General features: G+C 34.2%; 1 protein-coding gene across 1 annotated transcript in view; it reads right to left on the reverse strand.

Moving 5' to 3' along the window:
• Nucleotides 1–25,706, reverse strand: part of ctnnbl1 (catenin, beta like 1) — a 53,990-nt gene that overhangs the window by 3,244 nt on the left and 25,040 nt on the right. The window contains exons 12-14 of the mRNA XM_016257281.1: nt 19,914–20,011; nt 17,552–17,632; nt 8,908–8,995 (exon numbers count right to left, since the gene is read on the reverse strand). Coding sequence (XP_016112767.1) covers nt 8,908–8,995; nt 17,552–17,632; nt 19,914–20,011 — 267 coding nt within the window. The remainder of the gene's footprint in view (nt 1–8,907; nt 8,996–17,551; nt 17,633–19,913; nt 20,012–25,706) is intronic.

Consider the following 25,706-nt stretch of genomic DNA (forward strand, 5'->3'; position numbering starts at 1 on the left):
TATATATATATATATATATATATATATATATATATATATAAATATATTTTAGCAAAAACTGTAATAGTTCAGAAATAATACTAAAATAACACTAGTTTGCAACTAAATGAGGTTGAATAAAACAAAATGAGTGAACTGCCATTTATTGGTGAACAATTCCTTTAAAGATTATTTATTAAAGCGGTTTCACATAACACCATTTATGCATTTGCCTGATGCTTTTATCAAAAGCGATAAAAACATTGCACTGAAAGTACAGTATATTGTCAATTCCTGTATTCCCTTGGGATTGAACCCATAACCTTGTTGTTGCTGGCGACATGCTCTACAATTTGATGGTGCATTCAAGTCATGTCGGATAGATCGTATTTACGAGTTGAACGCACACGAGTTGAACGCACATAACACCACAAAGTCGTTATTACGAGTGGGAAACTCAATTTTCTTTAAGCCCAGAGTTTCCGAGTTGGGGGCGTGTCAATGAGAAACATGGCGGAATCGATGGATGCAACGTCTGTAGTTGATGGTAAATTTTTGTTTAAATTGGTAGTTTGTCCTATAAATTTAAATTGGTCATGTTCTTGTTACGCAGCTAGTTAATGAAATCCAAGTAAAAAAAATGCTATTATTTTTGCACCTATAGGTGAAAAATCTTTTGATTTGCCATGTTGCATGTTGCATTTAGCTAACAGCTTTTTTAAATCTCTGTATTTTAACATTTGTTGATGCTGAAAATCAGTTATACTGGGATCCTGGTCTAAAAAGAAATATATAAAAAACGCAAAACACACCTGATGCGAATTCTTTGCTCTTCATTTTTTATAAGCAGAGTTAACAGACCCGGTTGTATTTTCTTGTAATTTATTAAAAGAAGGTACACCGCCATCTTGTGCCGACTAAACGGACTTGAACACACCAGACGTCGTAATTACGACTTGTCAACTCGTAAGTACGAATGTCCCAGGAGGGCTTAAACGCAGCATGAGCTATAGAAAAACCTGTCTTTAAAATGAAAATGAGCATTGACAAATCGTTCACAATAAGACCGGGAATGTGCATTAAAAAAGTAAATAGGGTCCGTTTTGATTTCATGCTGACTTTAACAGTGTTTTTGGAAGTGTGCACAGCAAGCAGCATGCGTGTAAAGGTAGACATGCTCTCGGATTAGTTTCTAAGCCCTGCTCAAGCCCTGGGCCAAAGGATCAAACCCAATGAAAAATAAATAAATAAATCAATAGGATGGGTTTTTTAAGAAGGGAAAAAAGCAAAGTGGCACATTGAAACAAGCCCGAGGGCTAGAGAAAGTGGCTGAAATAACACAGAGGGAGGATTGGGGGAGTCTGCATGCTGGATGATTTGAGGGGGATTATCCAGAGGATCAAACCCAATGAAAAATAAATAAATAAATCAATAGGATGGGTTTTTTAAGAAGGGAAAAAAGCAAAGTGGCACATTGAAACAAGCCCGAGGGCTGGAGAAAGCGGCTGAAATAACACAGAGGGAGGATTGGGGGAGTCTGCATGCTGGATGATTTGAGGGGGATTATCCATTATGAGCTCGGAGATGCTGGAAACTTCAGCCCACTGCAGAGGCGCTTCCCACTGACACCAGTACACACAGCTCAAGGTCACGCATGTAAGAGAATGACACTCTGTATGACTCAAATGCGGCCTTGGAGCGCATCGAGGCTTCTGTAGGCGTTTTCATTTCCAAATTTCTGCAGTAAAACACAGTCGCCGCCAAACTCAGCAAATGAAACCCGTTTTCACCAGTGATTTCTTGCTTAGCAGCAGCTATTTTTTTAATCTAGGTAACGGGCATTAGGTTAAACTACAGAAAATGACCAATAAACCCTGACAATGACGTTATAAATGTTGCTTCTCTGGCTCAAATCTTACACCAAAAGGTGTTTAAAAAAATAATGCAACAAATGCTTTTAGCTAATATGCATGCAACAAAACAAGGCAGTGCTTTTACTAATGAGTTGGTTTGTTCATTTCATCAAAAATGCAGGATGCACAACAGCTGATTTCTTTAAGTAAAACTTCCAGTTATTCTCTCCATTGAAAAATGATGGCCTTTTATTAGTCAACCTTATTTAACAGACACTTTCCAGATAGAATGATAAAACAATAGAAGGATAAAGTAGACAGAACAGAAATATCAAGTGAATGAGGTAGAACAAACAATATATATATAGATAGATAGATAGACAGATATATAGATAGACAGATAGAAACGAATGATGAGAGTAATGGATAGAGGAAGACAGATAGATAGAATGGCAGACAAATAGAATGATAAAGACTGACAGAACAAGAGACATATTAAAGACAGACAGATAGAACCACAGACAAACATACAGATAGATGCACAAAGACAAAACAGATAATGACAGACAGAGACAGAATGACAGACAGAGAGAAGAGACATAAAATGACAGAGAATGACAGACAGATAAAACAATAGACAGAGACAGAATGACAGATAGATCAAGAAATAGAATGACAGACAGATAGAACCACAAAGACAGAACACCAGACCGATAGATAGAATGAAAGACATAAAGATAGAATGACAGACAGATCAAGAGATAGAATGACAGACGGAACAACACAAAGAGATTGAATGACAGACAGATAGAGAGACAGAACAGACAGACAGATAAAACAACAGACAGGGAGACAGATAGATAGAATGATATGGATGGATAGATAGACCCAGACGGAACGACAGACAGACAGATAGAACGAGAGACAGATAGATAGAATGACAGACAGATAAAACAACAGACAGAGAGAAAGAGAGAATGACAGAACATGAGATAGAATGACAGACAGAGAGACAGATAGATAGAATGATCTGGATGGATAGATAGACCCAGACGGAACGGCAGACAGACAGATAGAACGAGAGACAGAATGGCAACAGCTAGTCAGAATGATAGACAGATGGATGGATAGATAGACACAGACGGAACAACAGACAGACAGATAGAACGACAAAGGTAGGCATATAGACAGAACGACAGACAGAGAGAACGGCAGAGATATAGAAAGACGTGAACACTTTTTAGGCATCTGTCCAACCCAAAACAATCACAGTGTTTTCCTACGGTGCACTGAAACATTTCCATCAGCCAAACCACGATGACAGTTAAACCGCAGAGCAAACGCAACCTGTCCAATTCCTCCTGTAACATTTGTTTTCATTTTTCCCGTGATTGCGTTTAATACCGCATAAGCACATTTGCAGGGGCCTGGCACACGCTCGCCCGTCTGACACGACCGCAGCTGCTACAGAGGCCAGGTGAAAATTTCAATTTCTCACCCGGCCGGGGCACGGATCCGGCCCACACCAGCTGCCCAGAGACGCTTTCACACTCCTCCAGCAGCTGAGAACCACCCCGACCCGTCACACTCCTCCACACGCCGCAGGACCGGCCAGTCTTTGACCACTAGTGTGAGGGACGCAATAAAAGCTGCCAAATCACAACTAAGACTTTCAGTAGGTTCTGAAGAAAATCTAAATCATCTAAATATTTGAATGTGCAGTAGTAAAGACTGAAAACTACATAGTATTTTTGAAAATTAGCTTAAATTGAGCTTCCTAATCGGATAGAAAATTTAAAAAAGCGAAATATAAGCAAGATAAATAGATCATGAGATTAGCGCTAACGTTTAATTGTCATACAAATAATTGCGATTAACAATTTAATTCTGTTTTATTCATGTTACTTAGTGTAAGTTTAAATGCATTTTTGATTTTTAAATCATATATAATATAATAAAAATAGACTATCATTATTTTCTATAATGCTGTGAAACTTAATATTTATGTAACTATTTATAACAATTTAATAAATATATTATAATATCATGAATTTTGTTCTGATGATTAATTTTCACAAAAATTGCTAATGCTGTGAAAATGAATACAATTTATATACTAATTCATCATATATTACGATCATGAATTTTATGCTGACAATTGTCATACAAATAATTGCGATTAACAATTTAATTTTGTTTTGATAGTGTTACTTCGTGTAAGTCTGATAAGTTTTTTTTACTTTTTCTATCACATATAATATAAATATTATAAAATATAAATAGACCTGTATGATTTACTTTAATGCTGTGAAAATTAATCATATTTATGTAACTATTTATAATATAATAAATACAATATAATGATCATGAATTTTTTGCTGACAACAATCATACAGATAATTGCAAATAATTATTTTATATTGTTTTGAAGTAATTTTTTACTTGGAATTGTAATAGAATAATAAAAAAGATAGACCTGTATGATTCACTTCAATGCTATGAAAATTATCTATAATACAATTTATAAAAATAATATCAATTATTTATAATATAATTAGGTATAATATAATTTTCTAAATATAATTAGAATATTGTGCAGTTGGTGGTATTGCTTTCAGCACTTAAATTTGCCACATTTGGATGGCAAAATGTGACTGAACTTTAATCTGCACAACAATTGTGATTAGATTGAATAACCACAATCACAATCAGCCTAAATATGACGAATATCACCAAATATTATGCATTTCCAATTCTAATATGTTTGAATTTAAATATGCTGCATGTAAAATCCGAACATCTTCGAGAATCTGTGGTGAATGGACAGTCTGAAAGGGCTAAAAATAAGTATCCCAGACACCATTAGCTCACATTAACAGCACCTTCTAAAGAGCAATGCTTCCGTCTGTGAACACCCTCGACCGCCTCTCTAAACGAGCAGCGAGAGTTACAGCCCGCTGTTTTCATCTCTGTCACCAGCTACAGCAGAGCTCAGGTGGGAACGTCCTCCCCCGGTGAATCATTAATAATGAGGAAGTGCAGAATTTAACAAGAGCAGAAAGAAAGGGGTTGTGTGCTTACCATTAAGTGATTTGGGAAAAAAAGCTAGCTTAAACAGAATACACAACCACCAATCAGAAATTGTTACTATAAGCCTAAATGGTTTATTAATTGATATATATATATATATATATATATATATATACACACACACACACACACATTAATATTTTAAATTTATATAATATATGTATACATATGTGTGAATATAGGTTTCATATAGCAAAATGTTTTTTTTCTATTTTTGTGAATATTATGCAGAACATTTTTGTAAATATTCAGTGTTGTGTATGAAAACATAAATACACAATTTTTGTAAATGAAATAATTTACACACAATGTATATATATATATATATAAATGTAATGTTACATGTTAATACATCAAATTTATATATAAATTAAATTATTTATAAAACTTCATTAAAATTAAAATGTATATTTGCTCTATATTTTATTTTTTACACACACACACACATATATATATATATTATATATATATATATACACACACACACATACATATATATATATATATATATATATATACACTGTAAATGTCCTACCGTAAATATATCAAAACTTAATGTTTGATTAGTAATATGCATTGCTAAGAACTTCATCTGAACAACTTTAAAGATGATTTTCTCAATATTTAGATTTTTATGCTCCCTCAGATTCCAGATTTTCAAATAGTTGTATCTCAACCAGATACTGTCCTATCCTAACAAACCATACATCAATGGAAAGATTATTTATACATAAATCTGAAACGACTGGTTTTGTGGTTCAGGGTCATATATACACATACATACATACATACATACATACACAAACACATTTTTTACAACAGTTAAACATGAAATATGTTTACATATATATTTTTTTATTATATACTGAAAAGCCATATCAATTCACTGATTCATACATACATACATACATAAACACATTTTTTACAACAGTTAAACATGAAATATGTTTACATATATATTATTTTTTTATTATATACTGAAAAGCCATATCAATTCACTGATTCAAGGAAATGAATCAAACTTTCCAACTCTAATTTATTTTACTAAAGCATCTCTATCTTAACACTTAATTACAAGATGCAAGACAAAAAAACGTCAGGAAACTTAATGGCTGAATAGCAATGCACTGTAATACTCAATTTTACGTCGCCAACAAAATCCTCACAAATTTATTGTCAATATTTGATCGCCCATCTCCCGTCATACAGATACGGGACAGGACAGCTGGAAAGTTCCTCCAGACAGCACACTGTTCACTAAACTTTCATAAAAATAAAATCAAGAGAGTCGGGTTCTTCCCAAGAGAAATACTGGGTGAAGTATGAAAGAGTAGCGGTGGAGGAAAAAAGAAGGAAAGTCAGCGCAAAAGAGAGAGAGAGAAATAGAAAGCTGTCAAGACTTAATCAAGGTGCTCTGGGCTGAAGAGTGGGCGAAGCCGAACAACTCGTATCGAGAAAGAGAGAGAAAGAATGGAGGGGCGGGAGGAAATAAAGCGGGAAATACACAGCAGCGCACAGCAAACCTTTAGCTTTAGCAACAGGGAATCTGCTTCAGCGCTGCGGTGTGTGTGCTGATGGCCTGCGGACATGTGTTCATGAACGGCTAAACACCATCCACCTGATGCCTGACGAGAAGTGCTGCTTTATACGCTTTAGCCTGAGACTGAACTACTGAGAAAACCACTAGTGAACTCATCAACATCTACTAACATGCAGATTCAAGTGCTAAAGGTTTAGAAGTCCTGACAGATCAACATAACACTCAGAGGGATTCAGTAATGAATGAAAAAGAGTGATTTGAGATTAACGGCATTATTACAGTTAACTACTACTAAACTGAAACTAAACTTAAGACCATTATAAACATTACTTGAAATAATACAGATGTTAACCAAACTAAAAATAAAATATAAAAATCTTTTTATTCCAGCTAGTTGCCAAGGCAACATTTCTCGTTTGATTTCATTTAATGTACTAAAATAAGTGACAAATAATAGAAAAATTATATAATAAAATTGTGTATTATAATAAATAAATATAGAATAATAAACATAAATATAAAAATATTATAATAAACAATACAATAAAATATAAGAAAATAGAACAAATAGAGAAACAAAAACTATTAAAATATTAAAACTACACTAACATCAGTGTAAATAACACTGGTTTGATTCAATTTAGCTATTAGTAATATATATATATATATATATATATATAGTGCTGTCAAACGATTAATCACATCCAAAATAAACGTTTTGTTTACATAATATATGTATGTGTACTGTGTTTATTTATTATGTATATATATATATAGGTTACATAGATTATGATAGCACTGTGTTAACATGATTAGCATGTTGCTAGCATGATTAGCATGATGTTAGTGATGTTACCTTGTTTCTACAGTGTTGTTAGCATGATTAGAACGTTGTCAACATATTTCTAACATGTTGCTAGCATGTTTCTAGCACAATTTCTGTGTTGTTAGTATGATTAGCACATTGTTAGCATGTTTGTTTTATTATTAGCATGTTGCTAGGATGTTTCTAACAATTAGTGTTGTTAGCATGTTTTTATCATGATTAGCATGTTGCTAACATGTTTCTAGCATGATTAACATTTTGCTAGCATGTTTCTAACATGATAATTACATGTTTCTAGCACAATTACTGTGTTAGCATGATAAGCACATTGTTAGCATGTTTATTTTATGATTAGCATGTTGCAAGGATGTTTTAGCATAATTAACATGTTGCTAGTATGTTTCTAACACGATTACTGTTGTTAGCATGTTTTTATTATGATTAGCATGTTGCTAACATGTTTCTAAAGTGATAATTACATGTTTCTAGCATGTTTTTATCATGCTTATGTTTCTAGCATGTTTCTAGCACAATTACCATGTTGTTATGATTAGCACGTTGTTAGCATGTTCCTATCATGATAAGCACGCTGCTAGTGTTTTTAGCATGATTAGCATGTTAACAACAATTACAGTGTTGTTAGCATGATTAGGATGTTGTTAACATGTTTCTACCAAGTTTTAACATGTTGCTAGCATGCTATTGCATGCTGCTACCATGAATTAGCATGTTCCTAGTATGATTTAACATGTTGTACTATAGGACAGTCATTAAGCTTTGCTGGTGATAAGACAGCTTAAACATAAACATAAGTCTTTGCAAAAGTCTTTTGTACAAAAGTTTTGACCCCCCTCAATGAAAGTCTATGGAAATTTTCGTCCGTTTAATGAAAATAGCAAGTCCGATCAGTTAGAAAAGATACAGCAACCCGAGTCAGACCAGTCTGAAGGTATGTCCTGAGTTCTAGGAGGAGATACATTTTAAAATGATTAAAATCCTAATTTAAATATAAAATAATAATATCATTAAAATTTAGTCTCAGAAGCAGCAGCTTAAATAGTAGATCAGTAGGTTGTTGTCTTTCTCAAGCTAACCTAATACATGCATATTGATTAGCAAGAAAACCACATGCAGTGATTGATCCGCAGCTCCATGGCATGTTCAAAAGGCTCTGGATAATGATTTCAGATCACTTCAAAAAAGTGATTTTTTTTCACGCTTTTCAGCACCTGCAGCCGAATCTAAAGGGACAAAGACGCTTGGCATTTGTTGAGTGCCATAATTGCGGCGATTGACATTGGCCTCTCTCCAGGGGATTTCAATCTTTTCGAGCATAAAACGCTGGCAAGCTCATGCGTGTGAGCATGTGCACGAGCAGAAAGGCTTGTGAACACAAAGGGAACGCCTCAGGAACAGCAGGCTGGCGAGAGCTGGCCGTCACGGGCTGCTGAAGACACACAGAATGCGGCTCTGATCACGGCGAGAGGCTTTCGGAGAGAACCACGCTTAGATTGTGCCAAAACCATTCAGACGTTGTCCAAAAAAACAGAACAGGTCAAATCACATTCAATGCAACTTTTGTGGACAGCATGTGATTTTATCCATTAAAAATGATTTGCATTGGGAAAAGAGTCCGGCGTCCAACCGCCGCAGATAAAACTCATCGTCCATCGCATCGTCGATTATCTCTCCACGACGAACCATATCCTGAAATGTATAAATGACCATTAGACACTTAATAATAAACTAGATTAGTCAAATTTGGTAACAAACTTTAAGGTTGGCTTGAAAAAGCCTAGCCTCAAAGTCTGAAGCAAGTTTGAAAGGTTACATAGATTATGATAGCACTGTGTTAACATGATTAGCATGTTGCTAGCATGATTAGCATGATGTTACCTTGTTTCTGGCACAATTACAGTGTTGTTAGCATGATTAGAACGTTGTCAACATATTTCTAACATGTTGCTAGCATGTTTCTAGCACAATTTCTGTGTTGTTAGTATGATTAGCACATTGTTAGCATGTTTGTTTTATTATTAGCACGTTGCTAGGATGTTTCTAACAATTAGTGTTGTTAGCATGTTTTTATCATGATTAGCATGTTGCTAACATGTTTCTAGCATGATTAAAATTTTGCTAGCATGTTTCTAACATGATAATTACATGTTTCTAGCACAATTACTGTGTTAGTATGATAAGCACATTGTTAGCATGTTTATTTTATGATTAGCATGTTGCAAGGATGTTTTAGCATAATTAACTTATAGTTAAAGTTTAACACTTTGGATAAAGAATCTGCCAAATGCGTAAATGTAAAATTGTGTCTCATGAAGGTTTCATAAAATTCCCTATAACAGCAGCCTAAAACAATGAAATAGCTATTTGGCTATTGGTTAGCATTAACCAACAGAGTCTGTGCGACCTCGCTGATGCTAGCTGAAAAGAAAAGTTGTTTCAGTGGCCATGCAAGTTAATTACATTTTGATAAAAGATTAAAAAGACAAACTTTCTTTTATTTAAAATAATGTGGACTAATGAATCAAGCAAATTAAGACCAGAAATATGTTAATGTTTCATTTAAATCAACTTGCAAGTAGTAGTATTTTTATTTTTTAAATAAATGAAATGATACTCTAAAGAAGAAACTAAAACTACCAGCAGTTCAAACGGCTGATTCATTCAGGAATGAAGTAAACGGTTCACTTTATGAATAGGCTATTGAATCATTGGTTCACACAATTCAAGGATTCATTCAGAAATTGTTGCACGGAGATGCACAACAGTTCTGCTGTGGCTTTAATATTTAACACAATATTAACTTCTTATTTACTGAACTGTTGTATAAAATCACATTTGGACTCAATATCTTGCATTTTAGTGCATAACTGCATTTATGAAGTTGTTGCCCTGCGTCATATTTGTCAACAGTCAACTGTATGGAATGTAAGATGACGTACAGGTTTGGGGGAGGGGCCAGCGCGTTAACTGCGTTAAAATATTTTAATTGCGTTATTTTTTCATAACTAATTAATTAAGTTAATGCGTTAAACTGACAGCCCAAATATATAGTATTGTAACGTACATATCACATTATTTGTAATTTCTTGTAATTAAATATATATATATTAGTGCTGTCAAATGAATAATCACATCCAAAATAAAAGTTTTTGTTTACATAATATATGTGCTGTGTATATTATGTATATATAAATACACACACATGCATGTATATATTCCAGAAAAATATGTTATGTATTAAATATATTTATTTAAAATATAAATTATATGAATATAAATAGACAAATAAATAGAATATATTTTCAAAATATATACCGTATGTGTGTGTATTTATATATACATAATAAATATACACAGTACACACACATATGCAAACAAAAACTTATTTTGGATGTGATTAATCACGATTAATCGTTTGACAGCACTAATATATATACACATACATACATAATTTAAATTTTTATATTTAAAATAAATAAATGTTATTGTAAATAGGCTATATATTCATATTATATATGTTCATGCATATATGTTCATATATATAAATATACACACATATATACACATTTAATTTTAATATTTTAAATAAACGTTTAAAAAATTTGCTATACATTTATATTAAATGTATATGAATATAATATATGTATATATTAAGTACATACATACATTAATACTGTGCACTGTTGAATTACGCAAAATAGGACAAGTAACACATTAAGAAAGTAAATACTTTCTATGTTAATTTAAGGAATTTCAGTTCCTACTTAAGGACTGATTTAAAGAGTGCAAAAAAATATGTTCATCATCATCACGCTGTCAAGCGTTTCGATCTTTTGCAGGTGTTATTCAAGTCTCGTTACAGAGAAACAGCCTTCGGCAAGTCAATTACACAAGTGCAAATAACAAGCGGCTTCACCTCTGGGAAACAGAGCGATTTTTAGACACTTCCTGTTGGAGAACTGCAGACTGGCACAGGTGTTAATATGACAGGCAGAACAAAGCAGCGCCGGGACCTGTGATTGAGTCTCACGGGACACGCCGAGACTAAATTAATCCAAGCACACCCTGCCAGCACTTCCTTCGCGGATCCTTTCGAGATTTCCCAAAGAGCCTTGTGCGTGTGTGAGCGAGTGTGAGGTGCTGCGGCAAAACGAGAAGAGCAGGAGACGAGCAGACCGAACGCAGAGAGGGTTTATGGGGGTCTGTGTTTAGGAAATGCAATTCGGAGAGAATTTGTAGCTGTCATTAGGCAGTAAAAGGAGGCGAGACGGGTTCACATGAGTGCGGCGCTGACAGGACTCCGAGGAGTTTTTATCAAAAGGCTCTGGATAATGATTTCAGATCACTTCAAAAAAGTGATTTTTTTTCACGCTTTTCAGCACCTGCAGCCGAATCTAAAGGGACAAAGACGCTTGGCATTTGTTGAGTGCCATAATTGCGGCGATTGACATTGGCCTCTCTCCAGGGGATTTCAATCTTTTCGAGCATAAAACGCTGGCAAGCTCATGCGTGTGAGCATGTGCACGAGCAGAAAGGCTTGTGAACACAAAGGGAACGCCTCAGGAACAGCAGGCTGGCGAGAGCTGGCCGTCACGGGCTGCTGAAGACACACAGAATGCGGCTCTGATCACGGCGAGAGGCTTTCGGAGAGAACCACGCTTAGATTGTGCCAAAACCATTCAGACGTTGTCCAAAAAAACAGAACAGGTCAAATCACATTCAATGCAACTTTTGTGGACAGCATGTGATTTTATCCATTAAAAATGATTTGCATTGGGAAAAGTGGGATTTCTGAGCAGGATGAAGGTCAAGTTCACCTTGCAGAGCGTCTCAATAGTGGCCTTTCCTTTTGAAAAAAAGCATTCATTCATTCATTCCTGTAGCTCAAAATGTAGAGCATGCTGCTAGTAACAATATGGGTCATGGGTTCGCTTCTCAGAGCTTTTAAAATGTATGCATTGAATGCAATACAAGTTTATAGTTAAAGTTTAACACTTTGGATAAAGAATCTGCCAAATGCGTAAATGTAAAATTGTGTCTCATGAAGGTTTCATAAAATTCCCTATAACAGCAGCCTAAAACAATGAAATAGCTATTTGGCTATTGGTTAGCATTAACCAACAGAGTCTGTGCGACCTCGCTGATGCTAGCTGAAAAGAAAAGTTGTTTCAGTGGCCATGCAAGTTAATTACATTTTGATAAAAGATTAAAAAGACAAACTTTCTTTTATTTAAAATAATGTGGACTAATGAATCAAGCAAATTAAGACCAGAAATATGTTAATGTTTCATTTAAATCAACTTGCAAGTAGTAGTATTTTTTTTTTTAAATAAATGAAATGATACTCTAAAGAAGAAACTAAAACTACCAGCAGTTCAAACGGCTGATTCATTCAGGAATGAAGTAAACGGTTCACTTTATGAATAGGCTATTGAATCATTGGTTCACACAATTCAAGGATTCATTCAGAAATTGTTGCACGGAGATGCACAACAGTTCTGCTGTGGCTTTAATATTTAACACAATATTAACTTCTTATTTACTGAACTGTTGTATAAAATCACATTTGGACTCAATATCTTGCATTTTAGTGCATAACTGCATTTATGAAGTTGTTGCCCTGCGTCATATTTGTCAACAGTCAACTGTATGGAATGTAAGATGACGTACAGGTTTGGGGGAGGGGCCAGCGCGTTAACTGCGTTAAAATATTTTAATTGCGTTATTTTTTCATAACTAATTAATTAAGTTAATGCGTTAAACTGACAGCCCAAATATATAGTATTGTAACATACATATCACATTATTTGTAATTTCTTGTAATTAAATATATATATATTAGTGCTGTCAAATGAATAATCACATCCAAAATAAAAGTTTTTGTTTACATAATATATGTGCTGTGTATATTATGTATATATAAATACACACACATGCATGTATATATTCCAGAAAAATATGTTATGTATTAAATATATTTATTTAAAATATAAATTATATGAATATAAATAGACAAATAAATAGAATATATTTTCAAAATATATACCGTATGTGTGTGTATTTATATATACATAATAAATATACACAGTACACACACATATGCAAACAAAAACTTATTTTGGATGTGATTAATCACGATTAATCGTTTGACAGCACTAATATATATACACATACATACATAATTTAAATTTTTATATTTAAAATAAATAAATGTTATTGTAAATAGGCTATATATTCATATTATATATGTTCATGCATATATGTTCATATATATAAATATACACACATATATACACATTTAATTTTAATATTTTAAATAAACGTTTAAAAAATTTGCTATACATTTATATTAAATGTATATGAATATAATATATGTATATATTAAGTACATACATACATTAATACTGTGCACTGTTGAATTACGCAAAATAGGACAAGTAACACATTAAGAAAGTAAATACTTTCTATGTTAATTTAAGGAATTTCAGTTCCTACTTAAGGACTGATTTAAAGAGTGCAAAAAAATATGTTCATCATCATCACGCTGTCAAGCGTTTCGATCTTTTGCAGGTGTTATTCAAGTCTCGTTACAGAGAAACAGCCTTCGGCAAGTCAATTACACAAGTGCAAATAACAAGCGGCTTCACCTCTGGGAAACAGAGCGATTTTTAGACACTTCCTGTTGGAGAACTGCAGACTGGCACAGGTGTTAATATGACAGGCAGAACAAAGCAGCGCCGGGACCTGTGATTGAGTCTCACGGGACACGCCGAGACTAAATTAATCCAAGCACACCCTGCCAGCACTTCCTTCGCGGATCCTTTCGAGATTTCCCAAAGAGCCTTGTGCGTGTGTGAGCGAGTGTGAGGTGCTGCGGCAAAACGAGAAGAGCAGGAGACGAGCAGACCGAACGCAGAGAGGGTTTATGGGGGTCTGTGTTTAGGAAATGCAATTCGGAGAGAATTTGTAGCTGTCATTAGGCAATAAAAGAAGGCGAGACGGGTTGACATGAGCGCAGCACTGACAGCACTCCGAGGCGTTTTTAAACAAGGGCTCTGCTATGGGTGATATACTTTTATAGCGCTCGGAGAAAGCCTCGAACACTGTTCCATCTGCGGGGAGTGCTGGTGTTCAGTCGACGGGTGCGAAACAAGAGCAGACATTTCCACGGTCATATTCCTGTCACCGCTTCTGAGAGACGATTTATAGGCCTCTGAAGAAGACGCAGAGCAGAAAGTCAGATAAGGTGGATGGGAAACACACACACACACACACACACACACACACAGAAGATGGTTTTAAATCGACACACCTGCACAAAGACCTGAAACAAGAGCTGAGCGGCATATTGAACATTCACCAACTGCTCAGTGGTTTTGCTGGTCAACAAAACCCGCCCAATTGCTACTCAAAACTAGCCTAAAACAAGCCCAAATGCATTTCGAGTGGGTCCCCGGTAAAAATCGCGTTCCGGGGGCTAAAATACACAATTTTTGTCAAGGTTCCCCTTGTAAAAATTTTTTATACCTAAATATCATGTTATTGGGGTCGCTTTAACCCGCGGACATTAAAAACAACCCGCGGCAACAGTGTTAAAGTAGCCCAATTCCGTGGGAAAACCACAGACTTGGCAACACTGCTGCCAAATCAATATTTCATCTTTGCAATAAATAAAACCAATAAATAATAGTGCACACACATATATATATATAAAGTAGAAGTAAAAGAGATAATAATAATTAAATTAAAAAAGATAATTAAAATAAATAAATAATTATCTATGGTTGCCAGGTTGGGAAGATTAAGTAAACCACTGTTCAGAAAATTTATTGATTTACAAAAAAAGCTGTGATTGGGGGATTTAGGCTCTTAAAATCTGGCAACCGCAACCATGAAAGCTTGTTTCAGGCTTGTGTTCCCAATGCCAACGCAAATGGCGGGTAAATATCACAGATGATTATGCTATAATTGAGAGAAGCAGCAATCGTGATCATGATTAAAGTACGATTTATCAGGCAGTTTCACATCGGGGTCCTGATCACCTTTGTGATATAATCAATATAGCGTGGTTATATTTCACTCAGCAATGGCGTATTAAATTGACCAAAAGTGACAGTAAAGACATTTATTCAAAAGATTCGTTAACGTTTCAAAAGATTTATATTTCAAACAAATGCTGTTCTTTTAAACTATTTATGAAAGAATCTGTAATAAATGTATCATGGTTTCCACAAAAATATTTGGCAGCGCAACTGTTTTCAACATTGATAATAATCAGAAATGTTTCTTGAGCAGCAAATCAGCATATTAGAATGATTTCTGAAGATCATGTGATACTGAAGACTGGAGTAATGATGCTGAAAATTCAGCTTTGATCACAGAAACAAATTACAAATTAAATTAAATATTCACAAAAAATAGTTATTTTAAATTGTAATAATATTTCACAATTTTACTGTATTTTTGATCAAATAAATGCAGCCTTGGTGAGCAGACGAGACTTCATTCAGAAACACTGTACCGACTCCAAACTTCTGAACACATTAAACACATGAAAACTACATTATATTACTTGTTCAGCCCAAGCTGAAACATCCCTGAAAACCATCTTGAACACACACACACACACGCACAGACACACACATTAGGATGGATGAGACACAAGCTGCAGGAGTCCACATCAGTGCCCAGATCACATCCTCAACATACACACGCCAATACCCCGAGTTCACACACACACACACACACACACACACAAACACACTCATACAGAGTATAATCACACACATACACACATAATCAGTCACACACACACACAGTATAATAACACACACACACACACACACACACACATATACAGAGTATAATCACACACATAATCAGTCACACACATACAGTATAATCACACACCGTCCACACACTCAAGGATGTTGGCTAATGAAATACAGTTACACAATGTGGAATAACCGCCCAACCTGACAATTATCATCAATTAGCATCTGCCTTTAATCATCTCCACGTTAATTATCACTGGCTGAGACCCCACAACTTACATAACGAGAGTTACGGCTCTAAAACCTGATTGGATGAGACAAGCTAAGAGTGTCGGTAAAAAGCCTTTAAACACACACCTGTGAGCGCACGCCAATTACATTCTCTATTAATAAACCAAGTCACAAAACTTTAATAAAAATTTATTACTAAGATTATCCTTTTTAATAAAAACAATAACAGCAATAATAATAATAATAACTGATCTTAAAAGTATATACAATTCTATCAATGATAATAATATATATATTTTTAATTAATATGCAATAACAACAATACTAATGTATTAATAATAATAATATAGATTATTGTAAATATGCAATATTATTATATTTGGAATTCTGCTAATGTTGACATTCAATGTTAATAATAAATGATAATAGATTATTTTAAAAATACGCAACAACACCACCACCACCACCATCAATTATTATTATTATTTTAAACACATACAATATTATCATATTTGGAATTAGGTAAATGTTTCTATTCACAATGCTAATAATACATTGTTTTTAAAATGTAATATGCAATGTTTTATGCAAATGTTTGCATTCACAATGCACATGGCAATGTTTTTTTCAGTGTTTTTGAATAAACTTTGGCTTAAATGTGAAGTTTCAAAGGAATTCACATTTAAAGCATGTCAAGATTAGTAAGCATTAGTAAGTTTTTTTATTTATTATATAAATATGCTTATTATTTATTATTATAATTATAATTACTATTATGAACATTATGATTAAGATTAAGAAAAATAATTAGTAATATAACGTAACATTATAGTTGTCCAGGATCCACAAGACCATGCTGGTTTTCACTTTTTTGAGTAGTGACAACACATTTGAAGTATTTGGATCAGTGTTTTAATGCCAACACAAGCTGTTTGAGATGTAACATTTTAAAAGAAGCAAGACCAACCGAACCGTTTTTGTTTGGGTGTTGGTCGAGTTGCGACTACACAGACTCCAGATGAGAAAGTGTGTGCGAATCAGCGCTCAGTGTAAAAGTTAAACAGCGTTCGGTTTTAAAGGCGAGCGGAGTGTCCGGGAAGATCCCAGTGAAGTTTGAGTCTGGTAGGTCTGCTCTTATCTTCACACACAGATCTGCCCTCGCCAAGGAGATACTGCCAATCAAGCGTGAACGTGTGTGTGTGTGTGTGTGTGTGAGAGTGAGTGTGTGTGTGAATCTTACGTGCTTCTCTCCTTCGATCCTCTTGTCTGCGAGCTGAACGGCTTCCAGGTACTTAAAATGCAGCTCCATGAGTCTGTCGACCTGCAGAAGAGAGCGAACGAGGGTGAGCGCGTTACAAATGCACCCAAACACACCAGAGATGTGCTTTAGGACCCACATTTGCATTATGTGAATGACTTTCATATTTAACTGCGGCGAACAAGACGGATGGCGGCTGTGTTATTTAAAGACAAGCAGAAGCATTCGTCATCCCCTTTCCACCAATTCCTGTGACAATCTGAAGATGAACAGAAGTGAGGCATGACGCCCATATGGCCGAAATCTTTTAGCTCCAGAAACTACCAATAATGCACTGCTGCTGTCAGAGTGATAAAACAGGCCCCGGCAGGACTGTGAGGGTTATTTTAAGAGTAGTGACTGCTGAGCGATAATGGCACACATGTCCGTCCAGGTGATGTATGGAGACCCCCAACAGAGACTAAAGGAGACGTATAACACAGGACACAGGAGAAAACGGCATGAACGCCGCTGAGACAGTCCAAACAACACCGGCATGAAACATTATTATACTGATGCACGACTGAACGACACAACGAGAGAGAGAGAGAGAGAGAGAGAGAGAGAGAGAGAGAGAGAGAGAGAGAGAGAGAGAGAGAGAGAGAGAGAGAGAGAGAGAGAGAGAGAGAAAGCCAAGAAAACAAGCAAGAGGGAAGAAAAGAGCCAAAATGAGAGAACAAAACCAACAGACAAGAGCAAATTAAACAGCAAGAAAATAACACAAAATGGAAGAAAATAAAGAACAAATGAAAGAATAAACAAAAAAGCATTGACAAACAAGAGACTAAAAGAATTAATAAAGAGATGAATAAAAACAAATGAATGAAAAGGAAGAGAAAGAATGAACAAAACCAATCAACAAGTTTGAATAAAACAGTAAACCGACAAAAAGAAAATAAAGGGGACTAATGGGGGAAAAAAAGAATGAAAAGAACAGACGAGATAAAATAAAGAACAAACAAAAGAATAAATGAAAAAAGGTAAACAAACCAAATTGAAAAAGAAATTACTTCTTCAAGAGTAAAAACTCAAAATGGCAGGAGCAACAAATGAAAGAACAAAAAGAAACCAACAAGAGAAAACAAAACCGCAAACCAACAAAGCAAAAAGGAAATAGAGAACAACAAAAGAACCAAGAGCAAACAAAACAAAATAAAACGGCAGGAAATAAAGAACAAAAGAACAACCAAAAAGGATCAAAAAGCAACAAACCAGAAAAAAAGAAGAAATAAACTAACAAATGGACAAAAGAAGAAATAGAGAAAACAAAAACCAACAAACAAGCAACAAAACGGCAGGAAATAAAGAACACCAAACGAAAGAACAAACAAAAGAACAAATGAAAATGGATGAACAAACTAATAAATCAAAAAAGAAATAAATTACAGATTGAAGGAATTGATCAAATAATGAATAAAAAACAATTCATAAACAAAAGAGAAAAACAAAAATCAACCAACAAGAGCAAAACAAAACAAAATGGCATGAAATAAATAACAAATGAAAAAACAAAAAGCAAAAAAGGATGAAGAAACCGACAATAAATGATAAACGAAAAGATTTCAAAGAAAAACAGGAGGAAATCAAAAATGCAAAAAATGAATAAACAAATCCAAAAATTGAAAGAGTGCACAAAAGCAAAACAAAACTGAAGGAAATAAAGAACACTCAATGAAAGAACAGAAGAATAAATGAAAATTGGTTGAACAAACCAAAAAAAGAAATAGACTATAGGATGATATGATGAATAAAAGTATGAACAGAAAACAAATGAACAAACAAAAGAAAGAGAACCAACAAAAACCAACCGAAAATAACAAAACAAAAAACCCAACCAATGAATGAAACAAAGAACAAATGTAGGTCTCAAAGAATTAAAAGAATGAATAAACAAAAGAGTATACAAAACAACTAGCAAATTAATTAATTATAAATAAATGAAACACATCCAACAAAAAACAAACATACTATTGAAAAGCAAAAAACAAAAGTATCAATGAATAAAAAAGAAAGCGAAATGAAAAGATGATAGTGATAAAAGTTTAAATTGCAGAACTTGTTAACAGTTCAGAACGTATTTAAAATGTTACAATTATTAAAATTTTAAAGCACAACATTTCTTTTTAAATGGTCAGAGAGAAGCACAGCATGTTCTGACTAAACGCTAGAAACAGTCTATATTATCTTTATGGCAGCATTAAACCCATCTGCCAGCCAACTCTCCTGAAGCGCTCTTTTGTCGTCACTCCGCCGTTTTTAGAAGCAGAAGATAATAAAGCCGTACCGTCAGCTGTCTTATTTTTACCTTCTCGCAGTCGTTCTCTGTGAACTTGCTGAGGAGACGACTTCTCTGCTGCCCTTTGAGGTTCCTCAGCATGGAGGCGATGATGGAGCACACATGCTCTGCCAGAAGAAAACAAGGCTTTAGTGTCCTGATTTAACACACTCGTGTCATCATTCACATTACATGAAGTAAAAGCACTGAGCAATGAGTGGGAGGTGACAGCAATCTGCCTTTCTAGACTGAGAACATGAAACCGGCCGCAAACACAAGAGATTAGACGCCCTCGGTTCATACAAGTTCTCCTGCAGTTTTAAAAAGTACGTTTCCAACTTTCTCTTGTAGCTGTCAGAGTGATTGCAGCGGATCAAAAGCAATGCAGAAGCGACTGTAAAGTTGACTTAAGAAACTGCAGAACAAACGGAGTTATGAAGACATTTTCCAGCACTCCTTTTGCTGTCTGGGTGATTTCAATCTCGACTTTTCTTGAATCGCTTTTATTAGGTTTGTGGGTTTTATAAACTACTGATCAGAAGAAGAGATGTTTTAATGTTTTTGAAAGAAGTAGGGCTGCAAAACGATTAGTTGCGATTTATCGATTCAAAATCAAGTTTGTTTACATACGTGTGTGTACTGTGTATATTTATTACGTATATATAAACACACACACATATACACTACCGTTCAAAAGTTTGGGATCAGAACGATTTTAAATTTTTTTTTAAAGGAGTCTCTTCTGCTCATCAAAGCTGCATTTATTTGATAAAAAATACAGGAAAAAATTTAATATTGTGAAATATTATGATGATGTAAAATAACGTTTTTCTATTTTAATATACATTAAAATCTAATTTATTTCTGTGATGCGCAGCTGAATTTTTATTCAACACATCCTTGCTTTTATTCAGCAAGGATGTGTTAAATTGTTAAGTGATTGCGAAGATTTACATTGTTAGAAAAGATTAATATTTTGAATAAATGCTGTTCTTTTTAACTTTTTATTCAGCAACGAATCCTGAAAAAAGTTTCTATCGCAGTTTCCAAAAAAAAAATATTTGGCAGCACAACTGTTGCCAACATTGATAATTCTAATAATAAATCAGCATATTAGAATGATTTCTGAAGGATCATGTGACACTTTATACTGGAGTAATGGCTGATGGAAATTCAGCTTTGCATCACAGAAATAAATTATATTTTAAAGGATATTAAAATAGAAATCATTATTTTATATTGTAATAACATTTTGCAAGATTACAGTTTTTTCCTGTATTTTTGATCAAATAAATGCAGCCTTGATGAGCAGAAGAGACTTCTTTAAATAACATTACAAGTCTTACTGATCCCAAACTTTTGAACGGTAGTGTATATATATATATATATATATTGTACATATATGTATATATATTTAAAAAATATATATTTGTATGTAAACTCTTGTATATAATTTATATTATATATAAATATAAATATTTTACATATAAATCTAACATTTTTATTTTAATATATACACATGCGTGTATATTTATATATACATAATAAATATACACAGTACACACATATAGTATGTAAACAAACTTTTATTTTAAATCGATTAATTGTGACTAATCGTTTTGCAGCCCTAGAAAGAAGTCTCTTCTGTTCACCAAGGCATCCTTTATTTGATTAAAATACAGTAAAATTGTGAATTATTATTACAACTCAAAATAACCATTTTCTATTAGAATATATGTAAAAATTTTATTTATTTCTGTGATCAAAGCTGAATTTTCAGCATCATTGCTCCAGTCTTCAGTGTCACATGATCTTCAGAAATCAGTATAATATGCTGATTTGCTGCTCAAGAAACATTTCTGATTATCATTAATGTTGGAAACAGTTGCGCTGCTTCATATTTTTTGTGGAAAAAATTGATAGATATTATTTTTATGATTCTTTGATGAATGTAAAAAGAACAGTGTTTATAGAAATCATAACATTTTAAATGTCGTTACTGCCAGTTTTGATCAATTTTCTTCTACTTTTTAAAAACTGTTTTATAGAAAGCATCCACACAGAGCCAAAAGTTATAATTTACTTAAAGACATAAAAGGAGAAATGCTGGAGATAACTGCTGCAAATGGAAAATACGAGGCTGCACTAAAAGCTTTAATGAACGTGGAGTGAAGTGTATGAAGGTCTTCACATGCTGCTGTCGCCTATAAAAACACACTAATGAAGAAGCATTAGAGCGGAGCCAAACAACGTGCAACAAGACATCAGACGCAACCACAAATCTGATCTGACGGCTTGTTTGCCTTCAAGCAGGACTGTACAGTAAGAATGAGTGCATCACTCGAGACTCAGGGACTGCAAAAGAAGAAAACCACAACTTGTTAAAGAAATAGTTTATCCTAACATTAAAATTAGCTGAAAATGTACTCGCACTCAGGCCATCCAAGATGTAGATGAGTTTGTTTCTTCATCAGATTTGGAGAAATGTAGCATTGCATCACTTGCTCAGCAATGGATGCTCTGCAGTGAATGGGTGCCGTCAGGATGAGAGTCCAAACAGCTGATAAAAACATCACAATAATCCACAAGTTTTGTTTTGTTTCTTACAAACACGCAGCTTTTGGCTTCTCAAGACATTAACTGATGGACTGGAGTGGTGTGTGAATTATTGTGATGTTTTTATCAGCTGTTTGGACTCTCATTCTGACGGCACCCACTCACTACAGAGGAGCAAGTGATGCAATGCTACATTTCTCCAAATCTGATGAAGAGACAAACTCATCTACATCATGGATGGCCTGAGGGTGAATAAAAATTCAGCAAATTTTCCTTTTTGGCTGAACTATTCCTTTAACGCCAATGCCCTTCTACGTCAATTGAACTTTACTTATTGTGTTTGATGATGGTTATACTGTACCAAACAACATTTAATGTCTTCTATAACAGCGCGTCCATGAAAGTCATTCTTCATCAGGTTAAAAATCAATATTTAAACACTATCTCGTACAGGCACTCACAACCCATAATCAGACGGCCTTGATAAAACTATTTAATTTGGCCTCGTCCTTCACCAGCGCTGAATACAAATGAGTTTAAACATCAGTTCGCGTGCATCTCTTAAGCAACACATTACGCATCCTAATGCCGGTAAAGCGGAGGCGACCCATTAATCAACAGACATGAGAGGAAGCGCTCGGTCAGCACTGCGATGTCGCGGGTCTTCAAGGCGACTCTGGGAAGCGCAGCCACCAGAAGTGAGGGAGGAAAAAAACCAACGTTATTAGCGGCAGAATAAAGTGTCTGGGGTGAGGAATACAGCCACAGGGAGCGGATGAGAGGAGAGAGGTGCAGGCTAGAGGTCTGAGATAAGTGTGTTATCTCGCAGCTCTGCCGCGGGACAGCTTTTGTCATCATTACACACAGGAAAGAGGACTCGGCTACCCGACTACATCACTCTGGGTCGCCGTGGCAACAGGGAGAAAGGCCATTGGCTGGCGGGTCATGAATGCGGCGGGATGTCCAGTAGGGAAGCTTTTGTCATCATTACACACAGGAAAGAGGACTCGGCTACCCGACTACATCACTCTGGGTCGCCGTGGCAACAGGGAGAAAAGCCATTGGCTGGCGGGTCATGAATGCGGCGGGATGTCCAGTAGGGGGCACTACTTTATGTGGGACGAACACAAATGAGTAAGAGAAACCGTTCAAAGGCCGTTAGCTGTTAGCTTGATAACCGAAGGCTAAATGAAAATAGAAAGAATGGGAAAAAGTTTAATTTGACCATTTTTAGCTTCAGTGATATAGTGTGATATGTAATTTGAGAGTCATTAACATTTTCATAATTAAAAATAAATACACTGTAAAGTGATTTTCTATCATTTGTAATAAGGCATTTTTAATGAGAACCCATTTCAAAAATTATATATAATTAAATTTAAATGAAAAAAAGAAAATTAATGTAATAAAATAATTTAAACAAATTTTACAAAAATAGCATTAATTAAAAAATAATATTGAAACTATAACTGAAAAAATATAATTTATAACTTATGTAAATAATAAAAATAAATTATATATGATTAATAAATAAAAATGAATTAAACATTAAAAAGAAAACTTATAAATACACAATGATATAAAATTATAATACACAATGATATACAAGGAAGGAAATATTACTATATCATAATTTATAAATTATAATTACTAAAAATACATTATACACATATGCAATTAATTAATTAAATTAATAAAAATAAGATGTTTATAATTAAAATATTTTTTTTCAAAAATATAATTGAAAAATACGTATGATTGAAAATGTATATATGATTAATAAATACAAAAATATATTTTTAAAAACTGAAAAATTAATTTATAAGTTATATAAAATTAAGAAAATATAATTTTATAATTATTATTTATCAAAATGCATTATACACATATACAAATAATTAATACATTGAAGAAAAAAATATCCATGACATGGATCCGTTTTGATGTTTAAAGTTCTATCATTAATGTGTAAGCTATCGTATGCCTTCAGAAGATGTGAAATATACTGCACGAGTCAAAAGCATTGCTTTTACTGCGCTTTAAAATTGTGTTCGTCCTTTTTAGAGCTTGACAAATTTGATACTCGCTCAAAGAAAAAAGAAAGTCAACAACATGAGGGTGAATAAATGACAATTCACATTTCTGGGCGAACACTGCCTTTAAGATATAGCCTGGGATTTAAAAAAAAATGATCTCAAAGGCCCAGCAGAAAATATTCCTCACGTATTTACGTTTGCATGTTTTACGAAATACCACATGAAGAAATACTTGATCCAAATGTCTTGTATGCGACTACATTACATAAACTAAAGCATCTATCGTGTGTTCTTCTGCCTAGAGAGACAAGACAAAGGTGTTTTGTTACAGTTGAAGAAAATCCCTGGAAACAAAGCGGATTATCGCATTATCATGGTACGAATCTGCAGCAAAAGAACTGCTAATTTTCAATAATGAATCCATTAGCGAAACCTTTGAGGACGGCGGAACCATGATCCGATTCCAAGTTTCATTTCTAACGGGAGAATTACCAGAGCTCTGGAGATCAGCGCAATTACACCGACGCTTTTGATCCAATTCAGCACAGCGATTCAAGCACTTCCCGAAATTATTACGTGTCCGGTAGAGATTAAAAAGCAGTTAAAAGACAATCATTAGAAATAAATGAAGTGCTGCTTCTCCCCTTCGCCATCAGTTCGGTTCACATTTGGCCAATTTTGAGCCGCGTTGAGACGTCAAAGCAAATGGGTTTGTCTCAAACGTTGTCTTACATCTCTCCAAAGAATGATTATTCTCTGTAACGGGAGATGTTTGGACAAACCACTCGAGTTATTTAGTCTAACAGGGCTCACAAACCCCTAGAAAGAGTGATAAATAATCAGCCAAACAGAACCACAGCCACTTGAGCGGATTTTAGATGCAGGAGTCAGAATCAGGGTTAATATGGTTAAATGAAAAAACATTGCTTGAAATAAAATAAACATTAACTGAAGAAAAATTGAAGAAAAAAAAAAAGAAGCTATATCAACACAAAAAAAAGACAAAAACATGAAACAAAATTACTAAAATGTTAACTCAAATTTAAATGAAAATGTATTTGAGCTAGTTGGCAAAAAAAAAATTTAATTTTCATGTGCTAAAATAACCTCAACTGGAAGGAAGGAAGGAAGGAAGGAAGGAAGGAAGGAAAGAAAGAAAAAGAAAGAAAAAGAAACTAAGAAAGAAAAGTCTTATAAATTTGACATACACAATTGCTAACTGTTTAACTGA

This window comes from Sinocyclocheilus grahami, unplaced genomic scaffold, assembly GCF_001515645.1.
Source record: "Sinocyclocheilus grahami isolate Dianchi unplaced genomic scaffold, SAMN03320097.WGS_v1.1 scaffold1533.1, whole genome shotgun sequence".
NCBI classification, from domain to species: domain Eukaryota; kingdom Metazoa; phylum Chordata; class Actinopteri; order Cypriniformes; family Cyprinidae; genus Sinocyclocheilus; species Sinocyclocheilus grahami.